The 13,338-nt window shown below is 46.9% G+C and overlaps 1 protein-coding gene across 1 annotated transcript in view; it reads left to right on the forward strand.

Moving 5' to 3' along the window:
• Positions 1-841: 841 nt before the first annotated feature.
• The window catches only part of LOC142659347 (uncharacterized), a 50,974-nt gene continuing 38,477 nt past the window's right edge, over positions 842-13,338 (forward strand). The window contains exons 1-5 of the mRNA XM_075835445.1: positions 842-934; positions 9,718-9,881; positions 10,373-10,540; positions 10,625-10,748; positions 13,218-13,315. Coding sequence (XP_075691560.1) covers positions 9,804-9,881; positions 10,373-10,540; positions 10,625-10,748; positions 13,218-13,315 — 468 coding nt within the window. The 5' untranslated portion in view covers positions 842-934; positions 9,718-9,803. The remainder of the gene's footprint in view (positions 935-9,717; positions 9,882-10,372; positions 10,541-10,624; positions 10,749-13,217; positions 13,316-13,338) is intronic.

A 13,338-nucleotide genomic window follows, 5' to 3' on the forward strand; every position in this document is an offset into this window, starting at 1 on the left:
TAGAGTTGCTCGGTTCCTTCTGTTACTTATTTTTAATGTTTACATCGTTTATTGTAAAAAAAACAAAAAAACATATTACAATGTATTACTATGGTAACCGGTCGGCATCGCGCAGTTTCTTCAGAGGAAGCCGCTATTACTAACTGATCAGATGACGCGGTCGCTATTCATCACAGCATCTGAGGGGTTAAACAGCCGGGATTGAGCGGCGTCCGGTTGTCAGAAGCCGTGTACGGTGCCGGCTCCGCTCCTTCTAGGGTGACGGTGCACGTCCAACGTAATACTATAGATCTGATGTCACCAAGGGGTTAAACCCTCCTGTATTTCATATTTACAGCGCTAATAATAATCACCAACACTTTGCCGGACAAAAACGCAACAAAACCGGACAGAAATGACCTCATGTAACCTTACTACTGCATTATGGGAAATCTCCTGACTAATAACAACGCGAACAGTAAACAAAAGCGGTGACCGAAATTCATGAACACCCGCCCAGCGCTGCTCCACCTCATAAACGACTGCTGAAGGACCTTTGATGACGTCCCCACCACGTGACCGGGATAAGACAGAGCTCCGCCCCTCTTGTCACCCGTTTCTCGTCACATGTCCTTCATACGTCGCTCAATTTTTCCACTTCTATGCTCCGCCCCTGATGCCGCGGTCACATTATCATGATATCGTCACATGTCCTCCATCTACCACGTCACCACCATGTGACCAGGACTGAATTCCGCCCCTCATACGCGTATTTGCAGCTCCGCCCCGTCACAGAGCCCCGCCCCTCCTGTCCCGGTCATGTGGGGGTGACGTCATCACAGGTCCTTCAGGTATCGCCGTGAATGAGGCAGAAAGCAGCGCTGGTCGGGTGTTCTCTCTGTTATCAGTCACCCCTAGCAGAGATTTAACCCCTTCGGTGCCGGCCTCTTTGGGGGTAAGTTGTTATTTCTGGTCTTTGTAGTGGTCGGGTGTTTTGTTGGACGAGTCGTATTTTGTAATGACATAATATTCGCTATATATTTCCCAATCGTCTCAAATTCAGTGGGACATTCGCGGATCTACAGGGAACAGTGTGTGTGGTAATATCTACAGGGAGCAGCGTGTGTGGTAATATCTACAGGGAGCAGCGTGTGTGGTAATATGTACAGGGGGCAGTGTGTGTGGTAATATATACAGGGAGCAGTGTGTGTGGTAATATCTACAGGGAGCAGTGTGTGTGGTAATATCTACAGGGAGCAGCGTGTGTGGTAATATCTACAGGGAGCAGTGTGTGTGGTAATATCTACAGGGAGCAGTGTGTGTGGTAATATCTACAGGGAGCAGCGTGTGTGGTAATATCTACAGGGAGCAGTGTGTGGTAATATCTACAGGGAGCAGTGTGTGGTAATATCTACAGGGAGCAGTGTGTGTGGTAATATATACAGGGAGCAGTGTGTGTGGTAATATCTACAGGGAGCAGTGTGTGTGGTAATATCTACAGGGAGCAGCGTGTGTGGTAATATATACAGGGAGCAGTGTGTGTGGTAATATATACAGGGAGCAGTGTGTGTGGTAATATCTACAGGGAGCAGTGTGTGTGGTAATATCTACAGGGAGCAGTGTGTGTGGTAATATCTACAGGGAGCAGTGTGTGTGGTAATATATACAGGGAGCAGCGTGTGTGGTAATATATACAGGGAGCAGTGTGTGTGGTAATATCTACAGGGAGCAGTGTGTGTGGTAATATCTACAGGGAGCAGTGTGTGTGGTAATATATACAGGGAGCAGTGTGTGGTAATATCTACAGGGAGCAGTGTGTGTGGTAATATCTACAGGGAGCAGCGTGTGTGGTAATATCTACAGGGAGCAGTGTGTGTGGTAATATCTACAGGGAGCAGTGTGTGTGGTAATATCTACAGGGAGCAGTGTGTGTGGTAATATCTACAGGGAACAGTGTGTGTGGTAATATCTACAGGGAGCAGTGTGTGTGGTAATATTTACAGGGAGCAGTGTGTGTGGTAATATTTACAGGGAGCAGTGTGTGTGGTAATATATACAGGGAGCAGTGTGTGTGGTAATATATACAGGGAGCAGTGTGTGTGGTAATATCTACAGGGAGCAGTGTGTGTGGTAATATCTACAGGGGGCAGTGTGTGTGGTAATATATACAGGGAGCAGCGTGTGTGGTAATATCTACAGGGAGCAGCGTGTGTGGTAATATCTACAGGGGGCAGTGTGTGTGGTAATATATACAGGGGGCAGCGTGTGTGGTAATATATACAGGGAGCAGTGTGTGTGGTAATATATACAGGGGGCAGCGTGTGTGGTAATATATACAGGGAGCAGCGTGTGTGGTAATATCTACAGGGAGCAGCGTGTGTGGTAATATCTACAGGGAGCAGTGTGTGTGGTAATATCTACAGGGAGCAGTGTGTGTGGTAATATCTACAGGGAGCAGTGTGTGTGGTAATATATACAGGGAGCAGTGTGTGGTAATATCTACAGGGGGCAGTGTGTGTGGTAATATCTACAGGGAGCAGTGTGTGTGGTAATATCTACAGGGAGCAGTGTGTGTGGTAATATATACAGGGAGCAGTGTGTGTGTGGTAATATCTACAGGGAGCAGTGTGTGGTAATATCTACAGGGAGCAGTGTGTGTGGTAATATCTACAGGGAGCAGCGTGTGTGGTAATATCTACAGGGAGCAGTGTGTGTGGTAATATATACAGGGAGCAGTGTGTGTGGTAATATATACAGGGAGCAGCGTGTGTGGTAATATCTACAGGGAGCAGCGTGTGTGGTAATATCTACGGGGAGCAGTGTGTGTGGTAATATCTACAGGGAGCAGTGTGTGTGGTAATATCTACAGGGAGCAGTGTGTGTGGTAATATATACAGGGAGCAGTGTGTGTGGTAATATATACAGGGAGCAGTGTGTGTGGTAATATCTACAGGGAGCAGTGTGTGTGGTAATATATACAGGGAGCAGTGTGTGGTAATATCTACAGGGAGCAGTGTGTGTGGTAATATCTACAGGGAGCAGCGTGTGTGGTAATATCTACAGGGAGCAGCGTGTGTGGTAATATCTACAGGGAGCAGCGTGTGTGGTAATATCTACGGGGAGCAGTGTGTGTGGTAATATATACAGGGAGCAGTGTGTGTGGTAATATCTACAGGGAGCAGTGTGTGTGGTAATATCTACAGGGAGCAGTGTGTGTGGTAATATCTACAGGGAGCAGCGTGTGTGGTAATATCTACAGTGAGCAGTGTGTGTGGTGCTATCTACAGGGAACAGTGTGTGTGGTAATATCTACAGGGAGCAGCGTGTGTGGTAATATCTACAGAGAGCAGTGTGTGTGGTAATATCTACAGGGGGCAGTGTGTGTGGTAATATCTACAGGGGGCAGCGTGTGTGATAATATATACAGGGAGCAGTGTGTGTGGTAATATCTACAGGGAGCAGTGTGTGTGGTAATATATACAGGGAGCAGCGTGTGTGGTAATATCTACAGGGAGCAGCGTGTGTGGTAATATCTACAGGGAACAGTGTGTGTGGTAATATCTACAGGGAGCAGCGTGTGTGATAATATCTACAGGGAGCAGTGTGTGTGGTAATATCTACAGGGAGCAGCGTGTGTGGTAATATATACAGGGAGCAGCGTGTGTGGTAATATCTACAGGGAGCAGCGTGTGTGGTAATATCTACAGGGAGCAGCGTGTGTGGTAATATCTACAGGGAGCAGCGTGTGTGGTAATATCTACAGGGAGCAGTGTGTGTGGTAATATCTACAGGGAGCAGTGTGTGTGTGGTAATATCTACAGGGAACAGTGTGTGTGGTAATATATACAGGGAGCAGCGTGTGTGGTAATATATACAGGGAGCAGCGTGTGTGGTAATATATACAGGGAGCAGCGTGTGTGGTAATATATACAGGGAGCAGTGTGTGGTAATATCTACAGGGAGCAGCGTGTGGTAATATCTACAGGGAGCAGCGTGTGTGGTAATATATACAGGGAGCAGCGTGTGTGGTAATATATACAGGGAGCAGCGTGTGTGGTAATATATACAGGGAGCAGTGTGTGGTAATATCTACAGGGAGCAGCGTGTGGTAATATCTACAGGGAGCAGCGTGTGTGGTAATATATACAGGGAGCAGCGTGTGTGGTAATATCTACAGGGAGCAGTGTGTGTGGTAATATCTACAGGGAGCAGTGTGTGTGGTAATATCTACAGGGAGCAGCGTGTGTGGTAATATATACAGGGAGCAGCGTGTGTGGTAATATCTACAGGGAGCAGTGTGTGTGGTAATATCTACAGGGAGCAGCGTGTGTGGTAATATATACAGGGAGCAGCGTGTGTGGTAATATGTAGAGTGATCAGTGTGTGTGGTAGTATCTACAGGGAGCAGTGTGTGTGTGGTAATATCTACAGGGGGCAGCGTGTGTGGTAATATCTACAGGGGGCAGTGTGTGTGGTAATATCTACAGGGAGCAGTGTGTGTGGTAATATCTACAGGGAGCAGTGTGTGGTAATATCTACAGGGAGCAGTGTGTGTGGTAATATCTACAGGGGGCAGTGTGTGTGGTAATATATACAGGGAGCAGCGTGTGTGGTAATATATACAGGGGGCAGTGTGTGTGGTAATATATACAGGGAGCAGCGTGTGTGGTAATATATACAGGGAGCAGCGTGTGTGGTAATATATACAGGGAGCAGTGTGTGGTAATATCTACAGGGAGCAGCGTGTGGTAATATCTACAGGGAGCAGCGTGTGCGGTAATATATACAGGGAGCAGTGTGTGTGGTAATATCTACAGGGAGCAGCGTGTGTGGTAATATCTACAGGGAGCAGTGTGTGGTAATATCTACAGGGAGCAGTGTGTGTAGTAATATCTACAGGGAGCAGTGTGTGTGGTAATATCTACAGGGAGCAGTGTGTGGTAATATATACAGGGAGCAGTGTGTGGTAATATCTACAGGGAGCAGCGTGTGTGGTAATATCTACAGGGAACAGTGTGTGTGGTAATATCTACAGGGAGCAGTGTGTGTGGTAATATCTACAGGGAGCAGCGTGTGTGGTAATATATACAGGGAGCAGTGTGTGTGGTAATATATACAGGGAGCAGTGTGTGTGGTAATATCTACAGGGATCAGTGTGTGTGGTAATATATACAGGGAGCAGTGTGTGTGGTAATATATACAGGGAGCAGTGTGTGTGGTAATATCTACAGGGGGCAGTGTGTGTGGTAATATCTACAGGGAGCAGTGTGTGTGGTAATATCTACAGGGAGCAGCGTGTGTGGTAATATCTACAGGGAGCAGCGTGTGTGGTAATATATACAGGGGGCAGTGTGTGTGGTAATATATACAGGGAGCAGTGTGTGTGGTAATATCTACAGGGGGCAGTGTGTGGTAATATCTACAGGGAGCAGCGTGTGTGGTAATATCTACAGGGAGCAGTGTGTGTGGTAATATATACAGGGAGCAGTGTGTGTGGTAATATCTACAGGGAGCAGCGTGTGTGGTAATATCTACAGGGAGCAGTGTGTGTGGTAATATCTACAGGGAGCAGTGTGTGTGGTAATATCTACAGGGGGCTGTGTTTGTGGTAATATCTACAGGGAGCAGTGTGTGTGGTAATATCTACAGGGGGCAGTGTGTGGTAATATCTACAGGGGGCAGCGTGTGTGGTAATATATACAGGGAGCAGCGTGTGTGGTAATATATACAGGGAGCAGCGTGTGTGGTAATATCTACAGGGGGCAGCGTGTGTGGTAATATCTACAGGGGGCAGTGTGTGTGGTAATATCTACAGGGAGCAGTGTGTGTGGTAATATCTACAGGGGGCAGCGTGTGTGGTAATATCTACAGGGAGCAGCGTGTGTGGTAATATATACAGGGAGCAGTGTGTGTGGTAATATCTACAGGGAGCAGTGTGTGTGGTAATATATACAGGGAGCAGTGTGTGGTAATATCTACAGGGAGCAGTGTGTGTGGTAATATCTACAGGGAGCAGCGTGTATGGTAATATCTACAGGGAGCAGTGTGTGTGGTAATATCTACAGGGAGCAGCGTGTGTGGTAATATCTACAGGGAGCAGTGTGTGTGGTAATATCTACAGGGAGCAGCGTGTGTGGTAATATCTACATGGGGCAGTGTGTGTGGTAATATCTACAGAGAGCAGTGTGTGTGTGGTAATATATACAGGGAGCAACGTGTGTGGTAATATCTACAGGGAGCAGCGTGTGTGGTAATATCTACAGGGGGCAGTGTGTGGTAATATCTACATGGGGCAGTGTGTGTGGTAATATCTACAGGGGGCAGTGTGTGTGGTAATATCTACAGGGAGCAGTGTGTGTGGTAATATCTACAGGGAGCAGTGTGTGTGGTAATATGTACAGGGGGCAGTGTGTGTGGTAATATCTACAGGGAGCTGTGTGTGTGGTAATATCTACAGGGAGCAGTGTGTGTGGTAATATCTACAGGGAGCTGTGTGTGTGGTAATATCTACAGGGGGCAGTGTGTGTGGTAATATCTACAGGGAGCAGTGTGTGTGGTAATATCTACATGGGGCAGTGTGTGTGGTAATATCTACAGGGGGCAGTGTGTGTGGTAATATCTACAGGGAGCAGTGTGTGTGGTAATATCTACAGGGGGCAGTGTGTGTGGTAATATCTACATGGGGCAGTGTGTGTGGTAATATCTACATGGGGCAGTGTGTGTGGTAATATCTACAGGGGGCAGTGTGTGTGGTAATATCTACAGGGAGCAGTGTGTGTGGTAATATCTACAGGGAGCAGTGTGTGTGGTAATATCTACAGGGAGCTGTGTGTGTGGTAATATCTACAGGGAGCTGTGTGTGTGGTAATATCTACAGGGAGCTGTGTGTGTGGTAATATCTACAGGGAGCTGTGTGTGTGGTAATATCTACAGGGAGCAGCGTGTGTGGTAATATCTACAGGGGGCAGTGTGTGTGGTAATATCTACATGGGGCAGTGTGTGTGGTAATATCTACAGGGAGCAGTGTGTGTGGTAATATCTACAGGGAGCAGTGTGTGTGGTAATATCTACAGGGAGCAGTGTGTGTGGTAATATCTACAGGGAGCAGTGTGTGTGTGGTAATATCTACAGGGAGCAGTGTGTGTGTGGTAATATCTACAGGGAGCAGTGTGTGTGTGGTAATATCTACAGGGAGCTGTGTGTGTGGTAATATCTACAGGGAGCAGTGTGTGTGGTTTTATCTACAGGGAGCTGTGTGTGTGGTAATATCTACAGGGAGCTGTGTGTGTGGTAATATCTACAGGGAGCTGTGTGTGTGGTAATATCTACAGGGAGCTGTGTGTGTGGTAATATCTACAGGGAGCAGCGTGTGTGGTAATATCTACAGGGAGCAGCGTGTGTGGTAATATATACAGGGAGCAGCGTGTGTGGTAATATATACAGGGAGCAGCGTGTGTGGTAATATATACAGGGAGCAGTGTGTGTGGTAATATATACAGGGAGCAGTGTGTGTGGTAATATATACAGGGATCAGTGTGTGTGGTAATATCTACAGGGAGCAGTGTGTGTGTGGTAATATCTACAGGGAGCAGCGTGTGTGGTAATATATACAGGGAGCAGCGTGTGTGGTAATATATACAGGGAGCAGTGTGTGTGGTAATATCTACAGGGAGCAGTGTGTGTGGTAATATCTACAGGGAGCAGTGTGTGTGGTAATATCTACAGGGAGCAGTGTGTGGTAATATCTACAGGGAGCGGCGTGTGTGGTAATATATACAGGGAGCGGCGTGTGTGGTAATATCTACAGGGAGCGGTGTGTGTGGTAATATATACAGGGAGCTGTGTGTGTGGTAATATATACAGGGAGCTGTGTGTGTGGTAATATCTACAGGGAGCAGCGTGTGTGGTAATATCTACAGGGAGCAGCGTGTGTGGTAATATCTACAGAGGGCAGTGTGTGTGTGTGGTAATATATACAGGGAGCAGTGTGTGTGGTAATATCTACAGGGAGCAGTGTGTGTGGTAATATATACAGGGAGCAGCGTGTGTGGTAATATCTACAGGGAGCAGTGTGTGTGGTAATATCTACAGGGAGCAGTGTGTGGTAATATCTACAGGGGGCAGTGTGTGTGGTAATATCTACAGGGAGCAGTGTGTGTGGTAATATCTACAGGTTGCAGTGTGTGGTAATATATACAGGGGGCAGTGTGTGTGTGCGTGTGTGGTAATATCTACAGGGAGCAGTGTGTGTGGTAATATCTACAGGGAGCAGTGTGTGTGGTAATATCTACAGGGAGCAGTGTGTGTGGTAATATATACAGGGAGCAGTGTGTGTGGTAATATATACAGGGAGCAGTGTGTGTGGTAATATCTACAGGGGGCAGTGTGTGTGGTAATATCTACAGGGAGCAGCGTATGTGGTAATATCTACAGGGAGCAGTGTGTGTGGTAATATCTACACAGAGCAGTGTGTGTGGTAATATCTACAGGGAGCAGCGTGTGTGGTAATATATACAGGGAGCGGCGTGTGTGGTAATATCTACAGGGGGCGGCGTGTGTGGTAATATATACAGGGGGCTGTGTGTGTGGTAATATCTACAGGGAGCAGCGTGTGTGGTAATATCTACAGGGAGCAGCGTGTGTGGTAATATCTACAGGGAGCAGCGTGTGTGGTAATATCTACAGGGAGCAGCGTGTGTGGTAATATCTACAGGGAGCAGTGTGTGTGGTAATATCTACAGGGAGCAGTGTGTGGTAATATCTACAGGGAGCAGCGTGTGTGGTAATATATACAGGGAGCAGCGTGTGTGGTAATATCTACAGGGAGCAGTGTGTGGTAATATATACAGGGAGCAGTGTGTGTGGTAATATCTACGGGGAGCAGTGTGTGTGGTAATATATACAGGGAGCAGTGTGTGTGGTAATATCTACGGGGAGCAGTGTGTGTGGTAATATCTACGGGGAGCAGTGTGAGAGGTAATATCTACGGGGAGCAGTGTGTGTGGTAATATCTACGGGGAGCAGTGTGTGTGGTAATATCTACAGGAAGCAGCTTGTGTGGTAATATCTACAGGGAGCAGCGTGTGTGGTAATATCTACAGGGAGCAGCGTGTGGTAATATCTACAGGGGGCAGTGTGTGTGGTAATATATACAGGGAGCAGCGTGTGTGGTAATATCTACAGGGAGCAGTGTGTGTGGTAATATCTACAGGGAGCAGTGTGTGGTAATATCTACAGGGAGCAGCGTGTGGTAATATCTACGGGGAGCAGTGTGTGTGTGGTAATATCTACAGGGAGCAGCGTGTGGTAATATCTACAGGGAGCAGCGTGTGGTAATATCTACAGGGAGCAGTGTGTGTGGTAATATCTACGGGGAGCAGTGTGTGGTAATATCTACAGGGGGCAGTGTGTGTGGTAATCCTACCGACCCGCCTGGTGAGGTGATGACTACATCCAGGTGGAGAATGAATGGAGAGGTGACCACACATATGCACGACTCTCTCCATTCACTTGTATAGGAGGTCCAGAAACAGCCGAGCACGGCCAGAGGTAGAGCCGCATCTATCAGACATTTCTGGCATATCCTGGGGAGAAATGTCCGTGTTGGGAATACCCCTTTATTCCATGTGGTGACGGCTCTGAGAAGATGTTTCTCTCAATGATGAATAAGTGAGGTTCTGTATGTCACACATGATGTTGTCCCCTGTATGATCTCCATCTTCTCCTTTCTTCATAAAGACGTCTGCAGTACTAGATCCTCCAGTTCCTCCAGTTTTCTCATCTTCTCCTCCACAACGTTCCTTCTCCTGAGTGACCCACCAAGGATGGACAAGGACAGGAATGAGATGAGCAGAAGAATATTAGACTTCACCTTGGAGATCATGTACCTGTTGAGCGGAGAGGTAAACTTTTCTACATTATAGAACTAGTCACACATAGGGAAGGGACAATACATAATAGAAAGTGATAGGAAGAATCCGGTGTCCTGTATAACAGCGTCCAGACCTTCCAAGTGACGTCAAGAAGCCACCAGCAGAAAAGCTGAAGGTCAGCGACCAATATGGTCAGTTATGTGTCATGTCACCAATGCAGCAATAGTAATGTTGTAGAGCAATGAGAATGACAAGGAACCAGGAGGATCAGGATGACATCTATATAGAAACATAGAAGATGACGGCAGGAGGAGAGCACATGGTCCATCTAGTCCCCCCAATATTATTTCCTTTTTAGTTTTGGCCTCGTTCTATTTTCTCAATGTCTTTTTGTGGGTGAGGTCTCCAGTATTACAGATGTGGGGTCACTGGAGCTCTATACAGCGGGGTCACAATCTCCCTCCTTCTACTGAGGTGGGAATACTGTGTTCAGTTCTCTAAGTGTCTCTCTCCATACACAGGAGTACACAATAGTGAAGAAGACATCGGGTGACTGTACGACTCCCATCATCCATGAGTCAGGAGGATGGAGCAGTAGTCCCATCACAGAGCCTCCCCCTCACTCCCGGATACATGAGAAGAAGATCTTAGAACTGATCTACAAGATGACTGAGCTGCTGACTGGAGAGGTGACACTGCTGGGAATGCTGGGAAATTCTACAGTAACAGCACTGGAGGTTTCTGGGTGATGACTGTATTATTGTGTCTGTCAGGTTCCTATAAGGTGTCAGGATGTCACTGTCTATTTCTCCATGGAGGAGTGGGAGTATCTAGAAGGACACAAGGATCTGTACGAGGAGGTCATGATGGAGGACTACCGGCCGCGCACATCACAAGGTAAGAAGAGACAGATATATGTTTGGCATTACTGGGGGCACAGGCTGGACTGGCGGCCATGTTGAAGTCTTGATAGCGTCATGTTCAGTACATATACACGTGTGTACAGTGACATGTAATGTAGGAGCTCCACAATTTCGTCTCTTTTCACATCACGTTAGATTCTTATGTTTCCTGTATATGTCCAATAAATCCAGAGCGCTCCATTCACCAGACAGATTTTGTCTTTTTGTACAAATAAATCCTAGAGCAGTACACTGTACGTACGAGCGCAGTAAAGCGAGCTGTACCATCCACGGCTTCATGTGTGTAACTCTCATGCGCTCATTGCCGTCGGACTTCTCTCCTGGACTCCTCTCAGTAACTTGTAAGTTCTAATGCGGAAACGGAGGGTTTTGACGTGTGCAGGTTTGGAACACTAAACTCCATCTACGTAATGACATGCTGGGGGTCTAATGTCTCCAAACCAACTGACCAGTTCCCGTCTTAATGCTGCCAGGACTCCTAGAGAAAGCCTGTGAGTCCTGCTTCCCGCACCCACACAGAATGATTGACCGTTTTTCCTTTTTGATCCTGCTCATAAAATCTGAGGGTGTGACAGACGTTCCTGATGGGGCCGATGCCTGAGCTCCAAACACACGTTCCTAGCTTAATCTCCTGTCCGTGTTGAACATGTGAGGAGCGATGCTGGAAGGGGTTAATATCAGCCCCCCACAGACCTTGCGATCACCTGCTGTAAATCTTTACACGTCTGTGCACATTCGTGGGGAGAAACAATCATATTCTGTGACCTGCCGCTCGTCTGTAGTGTGGAGGATGGGCAGTCATACCAGGTGTATGTTACTGCCGGTCATCACTCTCCGCCAGTGTGCTAAGCTGGTCATACACATTAGATGTATGTAGGCTGGACCTGCTGTTTTTCTAATGTATGTGGCGACTCCCCATCTCTCCCGGGATGGCACATGTCAGGAGAGATATGGATCGGGCTGTGGAATTTCAACATGCCGGTTCCTTTTCTTAGTAGATAAGTCACTATCAGAGGAGTTTGGCAGCGACTTTCCCCTATTGAAGACGCATAAACACCCAACCGAGCGTTCATGTACATGGAGGAGGCGAGGAACGATAGTTCACCTGACATCTAGAGTTTATGACCGGTTTTAGACTAGTAGTTCACAAAACTGAGAACCCCTGCAGGTCTAAAATAACGGCTGCAAATCATTTTATCAAAAACTCTGCCCTAAAAATCCACAGAGCTCCTTCCTCGTTACACCACAATTGGGTTATAATAAACACATTTTGATGACAGATGCTCTTTAACCACTTGCCGCACCATGACAACACTGTACGTCATGGAGTGTGGGTGACGTATGGAGCGGACCCATGGGCTGAGCCCACTCCATACGGCTGCTATCGCCATAATCGTATCGACCCGCAGAATGACGTTATGTCACTTTTACTGCACGGGCGTCGCCATGACAACGAAACCCAAAAAACAATGGAATTGTTTTTTCCCAATTCCATCCCACAAAGAATTGTTTTTCAGTTTCCCAGTACATTATATGGTACATTAAATAGTTTTATTAAAAACTACGTGTCCAGCAAAAAACACACCCTCATATGGTTATTTTCATGGAAAAATAAATGAAGGTGGGGAGGAAAACATGAAAAAACTAAAAATAGCTGCAGTGCCGAGGGGTTAAGAAGTGATTATCCGCCGATAATGTAGATTATACCACCCCCGTCGGCTTCTTACAGGAGAAGTTGTATTATTGTATTAGACTATTCAGAGCAGATTGTTGTCCGCTGGTTGTAGCACAGAGAAATACACTAGGTTTATTAGACCGCACCAAAGCCATGAAAGACTTTCAGGGCCAATAAAGTGGTGGACCGTAAACTTTACTTTAGCAACCAGTGCCAGGCAGCTGCTGCCAAAGCAAATAGAATCATAGGATGCATCAAGAGAGGCCTAGATACAAATAACTAGTCAGACCACACGTGGAATATTGGGCACTTGTGTATAAGAAGGACATGGCTGAACTAGAACAGGTGCAGAGGAGGGCGACCAAGGTAATTAGGGGAATGGGTGGATTGCAGTACCAAGAAAGGTCATCAAACTTGGGGCTATTCCGTTTAGAAAGACCTCTGACACCCTGACAATTTTTTGGGTTGCACGGAACGCTTACAATAGTCACCCAGTGACCCGCCACTTTCATGTGTATTCGCGTCCATAGAACGCAGATACAATTAAATACTATGTCCGAGCAGGGAGATGTCAGCGCCCCGCCGTGCGCTCAGGTAGCTAACGGTTTACTTTAGGCCTGCGTCTTTCAAGGCCTTCACACAGGTAGTGAGGACCTCAACATTGTAAACTCAGCTCTGATCAGTAAACCTAGAAGTGTAGAGAGAAGTGTCTGATATATAGACAGATATACAGTAGTCATGTATTCAGTCACTTTGTGTTTCCCACAGATGGATCCAGTAGGAGAAATCCACCAGAGAGATGTCCCAGTCCTCTGTATTCCCAGGACTGTCCAGAGGAAAATCACAATGTCCCAGAGAATCATCAGGTAGATGAAGCTGAGCCCTATAC

Source organism: Rhinoderma darwinii, chromosome 1, assembly GCF_050947455.1.
Source record: "Rhinoderma darwinii isolate aRhiDar2 chromosome 1, aRhiDar2.hap1, whole genome shotgun sequence".
Taxonomy (NCBI): Eukaryota; Metazoa; Chordata; class Amphibia; order Anura; family Rhinodermatidae; genus Rhinoderma; species Rhinoderma darwinii.